We start from the raw sequence: 19,663 nt of genomic DNA, 5'->3' as shown, positions 1-19,663 counted from the left end.
ATGAGAAGGGCAGAACACCCACTCATGGACTGTGCTAACTGAACGGCTTCAGATGCGGTGCGGTGTAGCAGGGTGCAGACATCAATAATTTCAAATGCATTTGAGAATTGGATTGTGTGAATCAACGCATCAAATCAGGTGACCATGTCCACTTTGTCTTCCCTTGTTGCTGACTATGGGTCCTCGTCGTCCGGGACTGACGATGACAGTGAGTCAGAACAAGAAACGCCTTCAGGGTATGATTAATTCAAATTTTATTCAGGTTATGTCTCTTTGGGCTTAGTATTTTCTTTCGAGAATTTAAGATTATTTAATCCTCTTCCCATTTATGTTCCAGGCAAGAAGCATCGTCGCCAACGGCTAAACTCCCGTTGCCAAAGCCAGACTTTGCCAACGGTCCAACTTCGAAAAATTCAGTTTTCATGAATCCTTACGTAGAAGCTGAGATTGCTAAGAAAGCAATTTTGGAGAAACATGTGAAAATGGTGCCAAGCAAAGATGAAGTAAGGTTTATAAATGGCAAACAAATTTGTTGGAATTATAGGAAAGGAAGATGTCGCTTTGGTCACAACTGCAAATTTGCACACGACTCAGATCTTATTCAATCAGCAACTCATAGTAGTTCATTTTCTGGTAATGTTTCTGGACAAACTGTGCCGGAACGAGAATCAGCCTCTCCAGAACCTGAACCTGACCCTGAGGAAGGGGAGGATGGACAACTTAAACGTAAAAAGAGGCCAGGACTGAGTCAGACGTTGGTGCCAGGCAAGAAAGTCCTTAATATGTACAAAAAACAAAGGGTCAAAGAAACACCCTGGAAGTCCTAACTTCGAAACTATATGTATCTTAGTCTACAATGTTGACTTGTCTAGTGTGTCGTAACAAGCAAAAGCAATAATAGTTCCACAGATAGGGGCGTCTCCTTGTGGTAATTTATTCAAAATTTAGCCATAATTTTCAATGATCTTTCACGCTTGATTATAAGTGGCCGTTCACATATGCTAATTAAGGATGATTTAGAGAGCAGTGTTAGTTATAAAACTGTCCCTCTAAATAATAATCAATGCTAGTTTGAACATTTTCTGGCTGTGATTGTTCTGAACACAAACTTGTGCTGTATGATGTCTTAAGTGTTCAATGCAGGATACCATATCTTGGACTGTGAAATTCATTTATCTGACTGCTTACAGTTTAACAAGTAAGGTAAGTCATTGTATCTGAGAAATCTGGGAAAATTCTCAGTATTATTCTCTAGTAGGCATCATTGGGTCTGTTTACAGGGTCGGATTATTGCTCTGAAATTGTTGCAAACATTTTAGATCAATGTTTAAAGTATTTCATTACAGTTTTTTTTTTTGTTGTACCTATAGATTTTAGACTTTTGTATTCTGTGTTATGGAAGCAAAGTGTATTACAGGATATAAAATGACATTAGAAAATAAAAATTCTAAAGATTAGAAATTATTTATTAACACATATTGATAAGAGTTCTGTTGTAATACACGACTTTAATAATATATGAAGAAATGAAAAAATAGACAGTATCAGGCTGAAACTTTGTACATAGTAAATTAATTCAAAAATTGGCCTTAATATGGTGAAAGCTTCAACCAGCTCATATGTGAATTCATGATACAACTTAAGAACATGTCTTAAATGTTTTCTGACAACAAGGTACATGACGTGAAAATGAATGCAAATTAATTAACCACACTGATAGTGATAAATTTCAAGACTGCAAAATGAAGTGGTGACTGTACAGGGCCTGAAGAAATATGTTCAATTTACTAACTAGAATGGCCTGGCATGAATTTTAATAGCAAAACAAACTGGTAACAAAATACTGTTTGAGATTTCCAAAATGGTATTCCCTTTCCCCATACTGCTGGTCCCGCTAAAAAGAGTCCATCATAGCAGGTACTTAAAAATAAATTCTCATCACTCTCACACAATGTATCACAAAACAACTTACAGCTAATTATTCTGTACTTAAAGCCGTAATTTCAATATTTCCCTCCATAGGCTGTGTATGCCTGGACAAGTACCAATTGATTACAGTGAGATCTCATTCCAGGAAGCCTATTTTTATAAATGAATACAAAAGTATGCAGCAGATGTTACAAACTGTACATATTTAGTTCAGCAGTAGGACAGTTAAAATACTAGATGCAATTTTACTGGGTCAGACCAAAATATTACAGTTCAAGTAAAATCGCAACTACTGTAACAAAGTTGCATTAGGCTTTTCTGTTAAGAAAAACCTACTATCACATAGCTAGAAGTACTAATGTCAGCAGATTTATTCAAGATAAGTCTGAGTTTTACTTGGATCTGCTGAGGTGAAAATACATCAATGCATAAGCATTGATGGCATTTTCACCTTACAGTAATCTCAGCTCTTGCATGCTGTATTAAGACTAAAAAAGGCATCACTACATTTGCCCTAGGTTTTGAAACTTGGAAAATAATACATATCAAAGAAGATCTAAAATGGTATAAGAAACAAGAAGCTCAAAGTTTCAACAAGGTTTGCTGGACTTCCAACAATGTTACAACACATTTTCTAATGAATGCTGTTTCCTGTATTATTCCTAATTTCTAGTTTCTTCCAAAATATGTGGCACAATGCAGATAATTTTTCCTACTTTGTCTGTAATAAAAACTAAAATGATACAACTGCTTCCTGCAGGTAAAGGCACTGGGTAGGCAAGTTCTTACAGGACGAGCACAAAATCTTCTAAACCTATGGCAAGATTTCAACAGAAACCTCACATTTCAATGTTTAGTCCTTAATGTAAAGACTTTTTGTATGGCACTAGAGAAACCATCCACAAGAAGGCACTTAGTGGATTTACTTAAATCAACTAAGGACAAAGATGGGAACTAAAATTTAAGATATGTAATCAACATGAGATTACACACAACACAAAGAAAATTTGTCCACATTACAAAATAAGCAGCACAGATCTTACATAAGCCACGTAAATACTGTTAACCACAAAAATAACTTGAGTAATTGAGCCAAAGCTATAGTACTAGTATAACTGAATCACTTCCCGCCAGCTAGACTGATGGCAGTCTAAGGCGGTCTAAGGAGAACTTGTAACTTTTTAAGCTAAAGCACAATCACAACATACAATTTCTAAGACATTAAACCCCTACACTCTACAGAATGGATCTGTTTATCTGGGAGGACAGGAGTAGCAATATGCTTCTAAGCAATTACTAATACATGTCAGTGGCTCAAATACTATGCAATACAAGATACATAGAGTGCTCTGCAGGCCGGCAGGCAGTCACATCTAAAGCTTTACTCCTGTCTTCCCATGAGATTAGCTGCCATTGACTGCTATGCTTCCATTCACAGCATGCATCTTGGGACCAGTGCTGTCCCCATTTTCAGCCCTCTTCAGGGTATCACCAGACAAGTGTATCTTCTCAGCACATGCCCCATTGAAGATGCCACTCGACTTTACATTATTAACACCATTCAAAATACAGCCATTGGAGACCCCATTGTGTTTACCACATTCTCCGTTGGGGACATCAATTGAGACACCATTCTTGACGCCATTCTTCACACCATTCAACCGGACAGTGCCAGCTACACCATTAGGAATGCCATTTGATTTTCCCTCTTCAGATGTAACTGTTTTAAGAAATGCAGCGGTGGTGGGTTCAAGAGGCTTCTTGCTGTCGCCATCCATTGGATCTGTTAACACAAGAAATTGCAATAATAAGTTTTTGAAAATTGATTTAGGAAACATTATGAAAGTGCACCTGCACAAGGGATAAAGGAATCTCTAATAATGGGGCTGCATGCGAGTCTTAGAAGTTGTTATAAGAATACAGACTCATTGTAAATCTCAAAAACAGCCAATATTACTTTCATAAGACTAAATTTATCAAAGTTCAGGGAAATAGCACAGCCTTGAAATAACAGTGACACTATTTCAGGCCATGGAGTACTGTTGAAGGTAGTATAATTTATTATCATAAAGAAAGAGCTAAAAAGAGTAAAAATTTCTAAAGCTCATATTTGGGAAGATAGAGTGTTAAAAAACCATGCAACATTATTAAAAACAATGCTGTTTTCCTTAACTCATGCGTTTTCACTGTTGTGTTGAGTGTACTGTATCTAAACTAAGTGTGCAAAAAATATACTTTTAGGTCAGGATAAAACAATGTGTTGCTAGTTACAGTATGTGAATGTAAGTCTACAATGCAAAAACACACAAAAATCATAAGAATGTACAACAAAAAATAAACAAAATACTAATACAGAAGTCAAATGAGCATTGTCATAAAAATAAAACAGCAAAATTCCTCTTTTAAAAAAAGGCCAACATAAACACGCAATTTAGGTAAGCAGCTACAACACCAAAATAGCTGTGAGACAAGCAGTACGATTAACAGCGTACCTGCTAGGAGTCAAGAGTAGTCTCATCAACTCTTTCCGCTTGCCTCATCTGGTAACAGAATGTTGTTTCCAGTTCAGATCTAACAACTGTACGTACTAGAGACATAAACCTGATACAACTACTAATTCCAAAAGTTGGCCTCATTGCTTAATTATTTCCTCCTGTTAGCTGACAATTTATCCTGCCCTAAAATAATGTTGAGGCTTTTCCCATATCAAAATTAAACAAGGCAGGAAAGTTAATGAATCAAAACTCATTCTTTGGCTACAAAACTAATGAATCATTAGTTTACCAGTGCTATGTAGTATATATTTATTGTTCAAAAGTGCAGCAACAGGATGTTTAAAGAATTAATATAGTACTAAAATAAATGATTTTGAGGAAAATATTTTATTCACAGTTAGCACAACATTTTCCTTGTGAACCATTGGACAAACGTTTACCTTTCAGCCCATGGCAAAACTTATTTGTTGCATTCCATTCCTCCTTTAGCGACAAGTTGAACATTGAGTAAGCTGGGTTCCCAGTGACATCCACAACATCAGTCAGGAAAAATGGGAGAGTATTCTCAATGGAATCCAAAGCTGTGTAAGTTTCTAACAGAACTAGGCCCTTACACCTGAAATAAATTGAGCAGTGGTTAAAAACAGTCGAGGGGTGGTTTCTTAATTTAACAACAAAAGCAAAAAAAAACGGTAAAAATTGTATATTTTACCTTGGGTGACTTGGCTCTCGGTATATATCCAATTGGAAGTATTGGTTATTAATCAAAAAGCAACGCCGTTTTTTGAATATGGTGAAATGTGAATCATCTCGTTGAGTAAGCATGTTGACATAATCACGGTGAGTAAGCTGGGTTTTCACTTCCACAACTTGACCACGAAGCTTGGGTTTCCTAATAGTATGGATATAGCTCCAATGACCTACACAGCAGAAAAAGCATTAGTACCCACCACAATTTTAAAAGCCTGAACTCAATTGTCCTTTCATGGAAACCTGTACACAGTGAATCAGACTTACCTTTCTGGCCACGTTTTCGGAGACGAGCCTGCATTTGAGGGTTGTTGGACTGAAGGTAGTTGTGAACTACATCAAAGTCTTGGAATGGTGGAAAGTCAGCATCTGATGGGAGAGGGCCTCTAACCAAGAACTTGAGCTTGCGCGAGTTTGTTAGGAGACGGTCACCAACATCAATACCCAGCTTTTGGCAGATGCTCTATGAGGAGATAGAGATACCATAATATAAACAATGCACAAATCAACAAAATTAATAGTGCCCCAGAGGCTTACTGCTTTCTACACACATACCGAAATCATGCGACAAATTTTGGTTTCGAAGTCAGTAGAATTGTCTATGACATCAAAATATGGATGTCCCACCCACGCAGCTGCAGCTTTGTAGTCCAACTCTCTAGCCGTTTCAACACCTTCACTACGACAAACATGATCCTGACAAACAAAAATGACAAAAAGTGTTTAAGCAGAGGGGACTAATAAATCAAACACCTTATGCATCAAGGGCAATATTTTTACCTCTGTTGAATAAAAATCTTCTGCTCCATTTGCAGCAGACACAAGATGGATGATTTGGTTGTACCGGTTGTCTCTCAGGTCAACGGAATTTAAGTCGTTTGTAGCCAGCATGTACTCCCATTTCTCTTTAGATATGACTAAAATCAAATATTAATATAATTATTTAGTTTCAGTTCCAAAGTAGTAAGATTTTGATTGTCCAAGTACTTTCAAGAAGAGACATTGAAGATTGTTACTTACAAGCACTAGCATCCATAGCTCCACGGTCACAGATTATCAGACAGTTTCTTGTGCAGGACTCTCCCAGGGCGAAGAATGTGTTCTCAATTTGAATCATCGTCTTCAGGAGGTTTTCTTGGAACTTGAAAGCTGCAACATAGAAAAACAGTTTTGTTTAAGTTATTATTCAATAAAATTTTAATTGACAAGAAACAAAAGAGCTGCCTCTCTTCCTTATTCCTACTATAGAAGCTACTTTCATCCCATTAGCACATGTGACACAAATTATGATGTCACATTAAACATTTATCCAAATATTTAAAAATATTTTAATATTTTAAAATTCACTTTGTAAATTTTCAATTACTGCCCAAAAGCAACAGTTAAATTGATATTCATTCTAGATGGGGGTCAGTCAGATCATAGCAGCAAGCAATAAGGTGATGCAACTCAACTCCACGCAGCTGCAACAAGGCCCATCCATAAAGTACAGCCGAGTATCAAAAGAACCAACACCAGACGTTTCCAAGAGCAACTGAAAATCCCAATTTGTATTAAAAAATTCGAAAGTATTTTATAGATGAGCCAACAAGGAGCTTAATATGTCTCAGTCCAGGCACGAAGAAGACAAATCGACGTTGCAATAACACGTCCCAGTAGAAAGGGGGTTGGGAGTTTCCTTCGGTAGCCAGACGGACGTATTTCATCATGCTAGAGTGTCTTCCCTGAGCGTAGACTGCGCAGGCGGCCTGCCGACCCCACACTGCAAGACCCATCCCCTGCCCACCCACTAGGCGCCATGGCCCCTAACGGAGGCAGGGTAGGCAGGCCCGCCGACACGGCGCGTCCAACGGGACTGCCCACCAGCAGGCGCCATGGCCCCTAACGGAGGCAGGGTAGGCAGGCCCGCCGACACGGCGCGTCCAACGGGACTGCCCACCAGCAGGCGCCATGGCCTTAAGGCGGCAGGGTAGAGGCCCAGCGGATGAATCCTGCACTGTTGAGTCCACCCACACACAGGCCGCCCGCCGCACTATCCCTCAGCAGGGGGCGGCGGAGAGGGTGGCGGTGTGCTGGAGGGCATCAGGGGGAGTCCGGAAAGTCCCACTAGCTGGCAGCATGGCCGGCCCGACGCCAGGCCACGCCAGGCCACGCCAGGGCAGGGGCAGTCCAAGCCCGCCAAACAATGACGCCTAAAGGTTACCTTCCGCGCGCGCTTCGAGCCAGGGCGGGGCGGGGCGGGGCGGGGCGGGGCGAGCCAGCAGGCAGCGGCAACGCGCCAAAATAGCGAATAGGGGAGCGGAACGGAGCGGCAAAGACGCCGGCTGCACCGCGAGGGCGCGACGCGGCGCAACGCGAACCGACTGTCAACAAGGGGGACAGGACGGGGCGCTCTCCCCGGGGCCTTGCCCAGGGCCCAGGGGTCAGGCAGAGAACGAAACTAAAACCAACCAAGGTGCGACTAGCTGGCGACCGACAGGTCCCACCGCTACGAACGCGACCAGCCCTCTCAGCTCGAAAGCAAGTCCGGAGCGAGACGAGGCCCGGGACACTCCACTGCAAAGCTGGCGATTCTCGCTGCTCGCTCCGGAAGCGCACCAAGGGAGGCCGTCAAGGCTGTTGTCCCCGGGACAAGCGTGTTAGGAAAGCTGCGGGCCGGGCAGCAGCCCGCCAGGCCGCGGGTCCAGCCAACAGGCGACCAATCAGCGCGCTCCGCCAAAAAAAAGTTGCCGCCAAAACGGAGCGTCCTGATTGGTCCGCGTGCGGCCAGTGGGGGGTGGGGCTCGGTGCAGCAAGGTACAGCGAGGTACAGCGGGTTACGGGGAACACAACAGGAGACGCGGCCTCACTCACCCTCTCCCCGCAGAACTAAACATCGGTGACACAACCCATCGGCCGACTCTAAAACACGCAAATCCCGCAAGGGGCACGTGAGAATGAAACAAGGTACAACGAGAAAAAAAAAGAGAGAGACGGAAAGAAAAGAAAGACAGGCGGCCGCGCTTCTCCTCACAGGGCTAAAAATAGACAAGGGCGGGGCAGACCAAGAAAATGAATGAAATGATGACACCGACGAGGCTCTGAGCGGGGGTCGAACCCGGACCCGAAACAACCAAGCTACAACCCTGTCAGTGGCTGAGAGAGGGAGAGAGAGAAGAAATGAAAACGAGGCGAGCAGCAAGAGGGTGCAAGAACATGGCCGAGTACTCCAGTTTCACCGGAGAAAAGGCTCTAGGTGATTCGAATTTTATCTCACGCAACACTTTGATTTTGTCGCGCGGCCGCGTGGCGCGACCTTGAGGTGGGGATGAGAACCCCGCCCCGCCCCGCCCCGCCCCGCCCGGCCACGCGCCGCCACGCCTCGACCTTGGCCCACATTCACCGCCCCACCCCGCCCCGCCCGCCACCCCTAAAAGACCAGTGAGCTCGGAGAGACCCAAGGGCAGGGCCACGGGGAGGCTGTGCCGGGCCGCGCGCTCCCTCCCTCTCCCCCCCCCTCTCTCTCTCTCCTCTCTCTCTCTCTCTCTCTCTCTCTCTCTCTCTCTCTCTCTCTCTCTCTCTCTCTCCACGAGTGCGACAGAGAGCAGTCGGCGGGGTGACAAAAACCACCCCCGTGCGTCGTGCGCGAAGCAACAATTGACCGTTCGGGGGCGGATCGCGGGGGTGGCGATTGGGGGGGGGGGTGAAAGGAGGTGGAACGGGTGCCGCCAAGGTGCAGCGAGGGCGCAGCAGAGGACGAAGACGAGAAGCCTGTTAGCTTCGAGGGGGGGGGGGGGGGCAGGTGGGGCAGGCCCAGTCGCGTGGCACTAACACAATAAGAAATCCCCGTCGCCGGCCGAGCGAGCGAGCGATTCCCACAAGTCGTATCGACGCTCTGTCCTTCTCGCACCCCCCGCCCTATGGGAGCGAGACAGAGCGACACGCTTGGACCACAGCTCCCATCTGTTCCCGTCGGCGGAAAAAAATCCTGGGCGTGTAACGAAGTGCGCAGCGACGCCGGCGAGTATCTGCACAGCTAGGCACAGCTGCGAACTGGACCGCACCGCCTTGGATGACACATCCCTGCTCCACAGCGCGTCCCGACGAAAGCGCGCCAAAAACAACCGACTGTCGCCGTCCCCCCAGTGAGCTGTCGCCTCAAAATTTGGCAGTAAGTCTCACTTGCCCCCGCCAGGCCGCCAGTCGGTTCATTGTTCATTCACAGTCTGCTAACTCTGGCGCGAGTTTTATAGTCATGAAGCGTTGAGGGCGTGGAGGGCGCGACGCAGCTGGTGCCATGCGCAGCGCGCAGCACGCTCTGTCTCTCTCACTCTCATGGGGCCTCCCCTAAAGGTGCGAGAGAGACGGAGCGACGACTCTCGGAATGAGTCTGCAGCGTCGCTGGCAGTTGGCACTACTGGTTCGGGTCGGTTAGGTCCAACCCGCTTGGACAGTCCGGGGGTGCGCTTCGGCGGGCGGCGGACTCTCTGTCTCTCTCGCACTCGGACGGGACGCCCCACGGGTGGGAGGGAGACGCACGGCTCCAAACGGAGCGCGCCAACGAAGGGCAATGGCGCCAGGTCCGTGGTCTCGTCGTCACGGTCACGGCCGCGAGCGAGCCGCGAGCCACTAACGCGGGGTCACATTGCCGATGAGCCTCGCCGCCACCGCCCCCTGCCTTTGCCCTGTGACGAGGAAAACAAGCAGCCAACGGAATCACGAGTGTACGCGTGACGCCACTGTGACAACAAGAGCACGAGTGCGAGTGACGCCACAGTGACGACAAAAACAATCGTGGTCACGAGGAGCGTGACGCGTCGTTTCAAGGGGTGAACACAGCTTGCCAACTCAGCGAAAAATGAAAATTCTTCGAAATTCGTAGATTAGATTAATTCAAAAAAATTGGGCCCGCTTGCATGTGTGACGACGACGTAACGTCCACGACACTGTGAGGCTGACTAGACCGCCACACTGCTACACGCCCAGGCGGCGTGAACGAGGTGACACCATCCATCCACCTCCCCTCGGATTAATCACGGCGCCAAGGTCGCCTGGAAGGCGCTCCACAGGCCGCCTCTCTCCCTCTCTCTCCCACTCGCTGGGGGTGCGAGAGAGACGGCGCGACGCGGCCGGATAAGCTCGCGCGGCTGGATAAGCATGGCTGGAGGCTGATGGAAACTCCAGCTCCGATTGCAAAGGGGGCGATTCATCCTCGGGCCGCCGTGCGACAGCAGAAATAAATATTGGGCAGCGCGTCGCGTTGTGCAACCACTTCCTCGCAATCCGCTCCTCGCGTACGCCACGCCGGGAAAATTGAAAAAAAAAAAAACAGCAACAAAAAAAATTTTAAAAGAATTTTTTTCCTCTTGTACGCCATGCCAGGAAAATAAAAAAAACAGCAAAAATTTTTTTTTAAAGAAATCTTTTTTTTTGGTAGTTTTAAACAGGAAGAAGTAATACAATAAGACGCGTTGTCGATTCTCGCGCCTTGCGGCAATCTCGCCAAGAACCGATGATGGATCCGCGGTCGCGTCGAGGAGACAGATAGGCGGGCATGTGACATCTACATCCAATCACCTGGCGCCACTATCGGCTGTTCAATGCCAGGAATAGAGAGAGAGGGGGGAAGGGACACTGAACACACCTTTTCAAACACATATCGTCCGGCGCATTACTTCTGCAAACGACACAAGCCTTATCTGTAGCGTGTCTGTGTGTGTGTGCGCGCGCACGATGCGGCGTGTCATAGACCGCGCGGGCCGGGCGCACCGCGCCGGTGGTGGTAGCCTCACTGAGTTATTGTACAACTCTGAGGTGGTCCTCCGTCGTGGTCATTGACCCCCCCCCCCACACACACACACACACACTCGCGGCGCAATCGAACCGGTGACATAATGTGCGGGCCACGCATGATGACCGACGGCCACCTTGGACCGCCACAGGACCGAGGGCAGGACACGTCCGCGGCATCGGAGGAGGGGGAGAGAGAGAGAGAGAGAGGAGAGAGAATCCCTTTTCCGCGGCGATCGAGGCATTGCGCAACCAGTGGCGCCTCCTCAGCGCCTTTCAGCGTTTCAGCCGAGCCGCGTTGCCGCGCACCGCGTTTCGGACGAGAACGAGCTATTATTGTACCAGCGACGCCGCGACGCCCCCGCGGTGTGTGTGTGTGTGTGTGTGTGTGTGTGTGCGTGGTGTCGGTGCGCGGCTGCATGTAGAGCGGCGCCGACGCTGGCAAACCTTGCGAGTCAGGGCAGACGAGACACGGTCAACCCTCTCGCCGCCAGGCCCCGCCCGCCAACCCCCGGCCGGGAAGAAAAGATAAAAAGAACAAAAAATTGGGGAACCAGAAAAAGGGAGAGAGGGGGTGGGTGGGGTATTCTTTTCCCTTTCCGTCTCGGCGCTAAAATTAGCGCCACGTCGCTGCGGTCGCGAAGCTCGTCGCGAAGTGGCGCCGAGGTGAAGCAAGGGAGCAGGACTGGCAGGACGCAGTGTACAGGCGGGCGCGGGCGCGGGCAGGACGCTCACACGGGGCGGGGCGGGGCGGGGCGCCCCATGACCGCGGCACCACCACCGCGGTACAGTCATTCGCAGTGGGTGGCCCGTCGGACAGTCACCTAGTGACGCCGCCAAGACTCCCAAATTAGGCGAAGGCCTCGCTCCAAAGTCCCACGAGAAAGCCCATTTACAAATTGGTTTACTTCGCAAGATATTAAATCATTCACAAAATTTTATTTTTTCAAAAAAAAAAAAAAGGCAAGAAAAAGGTAGGAGATTTTTAATTAAAATATTGGAAATAAAGTAGCGGCAAAACAGAACGGGTCGCGTTTTCAATATACGACGGCCCCTTCCCCAGAAACGAAACAAGGTTCATTGTGCCTCGCGCACATCGACGGAATATTGGGCATCGACCCGAGCGTCCTCGCCGTGCGGTTAAAGCTTTAAAATAGGGAGGCTCTGGTCGCGTGACTACGCGTGACGAGGCGGAGACGGGCAGAGCGAAAGACAAGCGCGCTCCCGGAAGGCTTTCATAGCTGCTTTCGACCGCTTCGAGCTTTCGGGTCGCCCCGCTTCACCCCGCCCCGGTGTCTCGGCGTGGCCGCCAAGACGCGACCGCGGAACTACTAAATTAATTTCGGGGCCGACTGTACCGAAGCCAGCAGAAGTGGGGCGGCGGAGCCTCGGCGGACAAGCAAACTAGCGGACGACACGGAGCGCCACTAACCTAGACCAACAATAACAGGACCGGCAAAACGATTGCAAAAAAATAAAGTTAAGACGGAACGGTACAGAGCGCGCTCGAGAGGCGCGGCTTAGCAACGCCCGGCCGCGTGGCGACTGCACCGCCTGTACTTGCACTCGGCAGAATGTGGTACACTCCGCCGGCGTGGCAACGGAGAGCAGCATTGCGCTGCTACGTACTTCATCGCACCACTCCCTTTGCAAACGACGCTCTCATTGTTGCTCTGGGGTCTTTTTTGTTCCTCGGAATATTTTTAGAACTTTGCGTGGGTGCAGGGCGCAGGCTCAAACACCTGCCAGGCGAGGTCTCCGAGGCCCGCAAGGTCACGAGGTTACGCTGGGTCTAACTAGAGAGCACGCTCTAGAGTGGCGTTGCACGCGTTGCACGCCACTAGACACGCCTCAGCTCACACGTGCACACATGCACTCGCTCGCGTGACCGCGAAAGGTGACATTTTTGCACTCGAGGCGAATAACGAGTCTGGTCGGAAACAGTCCTCCTCACGACGCGCCCGTTTCGAACTCGAACGACTTACGACCTGCCCAGGAAGACGGGCACGACTGTTTTACGTAACCATAGCGACGACCGCCGGCGAGCGTCCCTGCCAAGAAATCTGAATAAATTGCAGTGGTGTGGATGGGTGTCTATACTGCTAATGGTCCGGTAACTCGGAGCGAAATCGCACAACGCGGTCGTCACGACCGTTTTCTCGCCGTTAGTGTCCAATAAGGCCCTTAGCTCGGTCGGTGCGAGGCTAGGGCACTCAAACCGGTTCCTATCAGCGGCAAAAAAATGAGTAAGCGCCCCACCGGCAACAAGAGGCAGCCGCGGCTGCTACACTCGTATGATAACCACGCACTAAATAGGTCACGCCTCGGTTTTCCTTTTTCAGGTGCAGCAGATCAGATCAACCCGTCTGGGCCGACAGACTACTCGGACAGGCCGCCGGACGAGGAGTGACGCGGCGGCGTCCGGGGCAAACTCGAAAGGCTACGGCCGCATCGGCTCCATGTCTCGTCAGTCTAATGACAGATCAGCCGGATAGAGACAGGCTGGTGTCTCCCTCGCACTCGCGGAGCGTCCCGCATGGGTAAGACGGAGACAGAGCGACGGGACACCTCGCTCGGAATCGGCCGGGCAGACCCACGTCCCCACAGCCCCACTGCACAGTGGGCCAGAAGACCGGCGGAGGCGGCCAAAATCCCGGACGCGTTTTGAGTCGCTAAATGGCACTCGAACCGAACGTGTGACCCCACCATTGGATTGCTCTCCGAACGAGGAATCCATTGGTGGGGTCACACGTTCGCTTCGAGTCCCATTTAGCGACTCTGGAGCTCAAAACGCGTCTTGAGTTTCGGCCGCCTCCACCGGTCTTCTGGCCCACTGTGCACTGGCCGCGTGGCCTCGAGTCCGCCCCAAATGATGCACTTTCATGCCCCAGACGCCCCGGCGTCCCCAGACGCGCCCAGACAGCTCAGGAGTCCGCCCGGCCCTCGGCCTGGCCTCGAGAGGCCAAAAAACCCGCCGCTTTTACGAGGCACCATTTTCCTACCGTTCAGATAGCGCTTTGGCGTTATTCCTCGGGAACAAATTCTTCGGCGCAGCAACAAAAGATAAAAGCGAACGACATTGGACTATCTCTCTCCCAAGTCTGAGACAAATCAATTGCACAGTGCGTCTACCGCGGTCGCTGCGCTCAGGCTCGCTCGCCCCGTCGCGGACTTCCCCGGGAGAGGGGGGGGGGGGGGGCAAAGTCAAGTAAACGGGAGCATCGCCTCAGTGCGACCCATCGTCGCATAAATTCAATCCCCCCTCCGTCCCCGGGCACCGCAGGCACTGCAGACACGCTATCCAAACACTGTGACACACTGTGACGAGTAGGCCCGGGCCGGCCCAGGCACCACGCCGCACCACGCGGTCCCGTAGAAAAGGAAGGAATCCCGGCGAGCCATGCGCCATCAGTGTTATCGCATTTTTCCTTCACCATTTTTTTCGCTTCCCAGGTTTTCCATTTTTTTTTTTTTTGGCGCTTTGCCCGGCTTGGGCCGTCTCGGCAGTCGTACCGCTCTGATGCGATCATCCACACTCGCAGTGTCGAAGCCGATAGCCCGCACGATAGGCTTGCGTCGCTTGCGTGTGACGACTGCGGAAGTCCCCCTCCCCTCTAGTCCCGTCTAGTCCACTGTGGACTCCACTCAGACCGCATGCAGTGACGCGGTGCCACTTCCGTGAGGGCCAAGTGGAGGTGCACCAGAGAGGAACCCTCAGAGAGGCACCCCTAGAGAGGCACCCCCTAGAGAAGCACCCCCTAGAGAGGCACCCCCTAGAGAAGCACCCCTAGGGAAGCACCCCCAGAGAGACACCCCCAGAAAGGCACGTGCCCAGAGCGTATCGAGGACAGGTGTCCCATGAGGGGAAGGACGACCACGAGGACCCACAGGTCGAGTCGGTGGTGCTCACTAGTGTACACATGCGCCGTGCCGCCGTGCCAGGTCAGGCAGTCCGAGGCTTCCGAGGCGCGCGAGCGAGAGAGGCGGTGTGAAAGGGACGGACGCCAGCAGGCCCAATCCGGACAGAGCGCTGTCTCTCTCGCACTCGTGGGGCGGCCCGTAGGGGTGCGAGAGAGACAGAGTCGAAAGCGGCCGTGTTCGCAGGCAGCCTGCAGGCGTACCTCCGCGGCTTGGCAGCATGCTGGCGACGGGGGTCCCGGGAGGGGAGGGGGGGGGGGGCGAGGCCGGGCGAGGCCGGGCGAGGCCCTGAGGCGCTGAGGCCCGGGCAGGGGGTAAGGAACGCCGGCGAGGCGGCGACCGTGAACGTCCTTTCCTCCCTTCCGTCACCAGAAAAGCCCGGCGGACCGGCTGGCTGCCCTGGCTGCCCGGCTGGCTGCCGGCTGGGCTGGTCTGGCGGTCGCCGCGCCGGCCGCGGGACAGGTCGCCCAGGCCAAGTAGAGCCACACACGGCCCGAGCGGCCTGAGCGCTCAGTCAATGCCTCGCTTCCTCCAATCCGTTGGCTCGCACCTGTCTAGCCACGCGTCCTCTCTCTTTCTCGTTACGCGAGCTGGCCACCACGTGGCACACACGTGGTGGCGACCGTCGCGGCGAGGCGGCGCTAGCGCGAGGCAGCGCGCCACGTGCAACAGGTGTGGGTTCGATCCCGCCTGCCTGCCTGCCCGCTCCGCGATGTAACGCCCTTTTGGCGCGCTAATCCGCGACTGCAGTCCGCCTGCCAGCTCGGTCGGCCCGGCCCGGCAGCGCCACGCGACAGCCTTATCACCGCTGACGTCACCAGGACGACGGCCGGGGCGGGGCGTCCGCAGGGCGTCCGTCCGTCCCCCGCGCGTGCCGCCGCCAGTGCGCCGACGGGCAGAAAACGCGGTTCGTGAATTTTTAGCATAGTGCCCCCCACCCTTTCCCCAGAATCAGCAGCGTCGCCTTCAGCAGACTGACTCCGAGAGTCGCTCCGTCTCTGTCGCACCTAGGCGGCGCGGCCCACGAGAGCGAGAGAGACAGAGCGACTCTCAGTCTGCAGCGCGCCACGTCGCGAGGAGCCGCCATCGCCGCGACAGCGAAAATGTGCGAGGCAGCGAACCTGAGACGGAGACAGAACCAAACGCCACGGCGGCGAGGCGGGCACGCCACGCCACCCCGCCAACCGGACATCGTTTCATTTGCATTTGTACGCCGCTTTGCGTAAAAAAAAATGGTCCAAAAAGAACGAAACGACATCGGGGAAAAGAGAGAACGGTGCGGCGTGCGCCGCGGTGTCGTTTGCAAATTCGTTTTTAAAAAGTATAACTTAGGATGGCACCAGGAAGGGAACGACCGTGAGGGCCGGCCGACTGCACGACGCGGTGCGACTGGGCTGCATTACACTGCCAAGCACCGCCTTGCCCAGTGCAGCCCAAAGGCCGTGAGTCAAAGCACGCCCCTCGGGCCCCGAACCAAACCGGAAGGCGTCTTAGGCCGGTAAGCCCGGATTCCGGATCCGAGTTAGGTAACAAGGTCCTTCGGTGCCCTCCGCATGATGGACATGTCTATTGCTTTGCTTTCTCCCTCCCACAGTCTAAAGCAGCGCCACGCAACGGCCGTCGCGTTTGAGTGAGTACGTATGTGTGCTCCAGCAACAGGAGCCCCTCCGGCATGCGTAAGCAGACAGCCCACCACACCCTTCGGGCCTCGCATACCTGATAGGTGAGCCTACCCTAACGTGTCCTTGGTCGTCTCCCCGGCAGACTGATCCCGGACACTCTGTCTCCCTCGCACCCCTGCCGGCCGCCCATCGAGAGCGACAGAGACGCAGCGACGAACGCGTCGTTTAGAGCCAGCCAGACGATAACAGACGGCGAGGGAGCGCGCACCCCGGCGGCTGCTCCGGCCGGCCAGGCCAGACAGTGGTGCAGGCAGAGCGGCTTCCCGAGTCCAGAGGCTAGGCCTTCCCCACCCCTTTCATTCGGAAAACAGCAACACGGGTGGATAGAGCAACGCCACTGGAAACCCTTCCTTTCATTTTCCGCAACGGCCGCCACCAAGACCTCAGAGCAGACGCCGACTGGGCATTCCCCGAAGCGGTACTCGAGCCACACACATCCCCGGTGGACAGCCAGCGCCTGTAGAGCGCAAATTTGGTGCCCGCTCCAAAACCGCTTCAAAAATTCGCAAAAAAAAGCGCGAAAACGGTACATAAAAGCACTCTTTTCGCGCTTTCTTTTGCGTATTTTTGAAGCGGTTTTGGAGCGGGCACCAAATTTGCGCTCTACAGGCACTGGCTGTCCACCGGGGATGACAACACTTCGCTCGCTCAGCGGCGCCAAATCAACACAGAGAAGAAGAAGGGAAAATAATGAAAAAAGTGATGAGTGACATACCTTCATCCTCCGACAGGTCGGTGAACTTTATGCCGCCACTGTGAACAAGAAACATTTGCCCCGGTGAAAAATTGGACCACTGCCGAGTCGGGATCTTTAGAGAAAACTAGAGACTAGAGACTCGGAGGGGAGGGGGCACTCTATCAGCACCGAGCTGCATGCGCTCGTTCGATAAACAAGTACATTTTTCGTATCGTGGAAGTCCCACCTCGTTAGCGAAAGCAAAATGCCTACTTGGACCCGGACAGTAAAGAGTTGTTGCTAAAACTATAAATATACGCCATTCGGCAATTTTTACAGGTAATCAAAACCATCCGAAATAAAAGCTACTGCTCTACCGCGTGCACCAAGGACTTCCGTGGGCAAAAAAAAAAAAAAAAAAAAAAAGAAAAGGCAGAGAGTGGAACATGTTGTTCAATAAGACGTTCATGTCGCGAGTTCCGGTCCAACAAGAAGGTGGCTCGTTCCGATTTAGACAAAATTTTCAAAAAATTCTATCGAGAGTAACAAGAAGGGCTTGCGCGATGCGTTGGAAGCCAACAAAACGCCGAGCTCAAAAAAGGGGGGAAAGGAGAACGATATGAGGTATAGGTACCTTAGCAGGACCGTGGCAGTCTCCGGGACGCGAAACACCTGCAAAACGACAACACCAGTCCACACTCTGAACAGCACTAAGCAACTACCTACAATACCTAAGTGTCCTAAGGGTATGCTAACGCTCTAGGAGTACATCCCAGCAGAGAGGTACCCTGAGAAGGTTTCTAGGGGAGCAGGGCAGACGCACCACACCAGTGGAAATATAGAAACCAACAAAGCAGGTCCGTCCTTTCACAGATAAGCTGCTGGACCTGCGTTTCATTTTAATGTTAACTCTTACTTTCAAGGAGTGTATGCTGCCACGCATCTACTGCATAGGCTACAAAGCACACTGAAGGCTTGAAACAAACACTTTGGCAGCAAGTAGCCACAATAGATTTAATAAGCAATGAACTGTTTCAAAGACATTACAATTAATTTACTTGGAAGTAAAATTATGAAATGACATGCTCTCTCTTCCTCTGAAATTTCTAATCTTACAGAAACACAGAGCTACCCCAAGTAACTTTAACCGTTAACTATGATGAGAAAATAAAACATCATTCCTGAATGTTTCCAATTTTGAGCTTTGAGCTTAAGGGATATTAGTGTGAGTAAAGGGAACAATCTGATCCAACACTGAAACAGTCTAAGGTCTTGTATAATTAACAAAATAACCATGAGAATAATGTTCATAGTTCAAACAAAATAAAATTGCCGATGTTTCATATTAATGATTAATTGTTTGTGAATTTTACTTTTGTTATTTAGTCAGTTCAGTAATTTTTGGGAATAGTCTACAACACTCTTAGGTCTAAATTTGCTCACCTTCCATCCAAGATTTTCGAAGAAAGTGCACAAACGGGACTGGCCAGTAGTTTTTCCTCCACAAGGACCTACAACAAACCATGTATTTTTTTGTCCTTTAGTTGAAAGATGTACATAATAAAGACAAATTAAGCGAAATTAAAATTTGAAAAAATAAGCATGAGGGAGGCTTTTTCAGTACATCAGGCTATGAATTTGACAAAAGAATGACAGAACCATGATAATATAGAATTCACCTATAAATGTCTAATTTATCATGAATTTGGTTGACAGCCCAGATGCAGGATAGAACATTAATAAAAGATTCAAACTATACGCAACATTAGCAATAGAAAGGAAAAGAACCTCTTTAATAAAAAGGCAACAACAAAATTAAAAATAAATGGCACGTCTGAATGAATGACAAAAATACCCACCACAATGCACGACAAAGCACCTACTTAACATCATACTCACCACCTGTCAGGACAATTTTGTATGCTCTTTTCTCCTTGGTTTCCATGGTTGTCATTTTGATCGGACTTTAACGCGGTTTCAGTGAGCTTTTGGGGTGTGTAATGACCATACTTTGGGCTCCTTGAGATTTTGCAGACAAACTACGGGCAGGGTCTGCTGGCACCGTACACCTTCTCTGTCACAAGTAGCGAGTACGCCGCACGAAACGAAGTACTCGGTCCATCGGCGAACTCAACCTCTCAGAGATAGAGACCACACTGGACTCTGACTACCCAGCAGGCAGCCACACAGCGGGAGCGCTGCTGAAAAAAATCAGCCATGAGGTTCAGCTCATCCCCACCCCTTTCCCACCGCTCTGTTAATAACAGAGGGGCACTATTCGTAGGAAAGAATGCTGCCAACAGTGCATTTCAATGTTCACACCAACTATCAAAAAAATTGAAGAAATCCTGAAAACAAACAAACGTGAATTGCTGCAAAACATTTTTTTAATTAAATTATTGTAATAAAAGATCGTGACATGGTTGGCTCGAAAAGCAGACGTG

General features: G+C 50.3%; 2 protein-coding genes across 5 annotated transcripts; one reads left to right on the top strand and one right to left on the bottom strand.

Moving 5' to 3' along the window:
* Window positions 1-8: 8 nt before the first annotated feature.
* On the top strand, window positions 9-1,841 carry LOC117651923. The gene is made up of 2 exons (XM_034396515.1): window positions 9-236; window positions 338-1,841. Exons 1-2 carry the CDS (start codon window positions 145-147, stop codon window positions 825-827), a joined length of 582 nt encoding a protein of 193 aa, XP_034252406.1. The 5' UTR covers window positions 9-144; the 3' UTR covers window positions 828-1,841.
* Window positions 1,449-19,436, bottom strand: LOC117651920 (TRPL translocation defect protein 14). Of its 4 annotated transcripts, XM_034396511.1 has the most exons (13): window positions 19,119-19,436; window positions 18,663-18,730; window positions 17,854-17,891; window positions 17,259-17,296; window positions 8,028-8,075; window positions 6,195-6,323; window positions 5,955-6,091; window positions 5,730-5,870; window positions 5,442-5,637; window positions 5,137-5,344; window positions 4,865-5,040; window positions 4,422-4,469; window positions 3,580-3,712 (listed from the first exon to the last, which is right to left on the bottom strand). In XM_034396511.1, the coding sequence occupies exons 1-12, from the start codon at window positions 19,171-19,173 to the stop codon at window positions 4,447-4,449; spliced, it is 1,257 nt and encodes a 418-aa protein (XP_034252402.1). In that variant the 5' UTR covers window positions 19,174-19,436; the 3' UTR covers window positions 3,580-3,712; window positions 4,422-4,446. The 4 variants fall into 4 exon arrangements, with proteins under 4 accessions (XP_034252398.1, XP_034252399.1, XP_034252401.1 ...); XM_034396507.1 differs by lacking the exon at window positions 4,422-4,469 and having other exon boundaries at window positions 1,449-3,712; XM_034396508.1 differs by lacking the exons at window positions 4,422-4,469; window positions 8,028-8,075 and having other exon boundaries at window positions 1,449-3,712; window positions 19,119-19,435.
* Between the last annotated feature and the right edge of the window lie 227 nt (window positions 19,437-19,663).

This window comes from Thrips palmi, unplaced genomic scaffold (assembly GCF_012932325.1).
Source record: "Thrips palmi isolate BJ-2018 unplaced genomic scaffold, TpBJ-2018v1 HiC_scaffold_6, whole genome shotgun sequence".
Taxonomy (NCBI): domain Eukaryota; kingdom Metazoa; phylum Arthropoda; class Insecta; order Thysanoptera; family Thripidae; genus Thrips; species Thrips palmi.
Note: the sequence above shows the minus strand (reverse complement) of the source record. Positions and strands in the feature narration are given on the sequence as shown.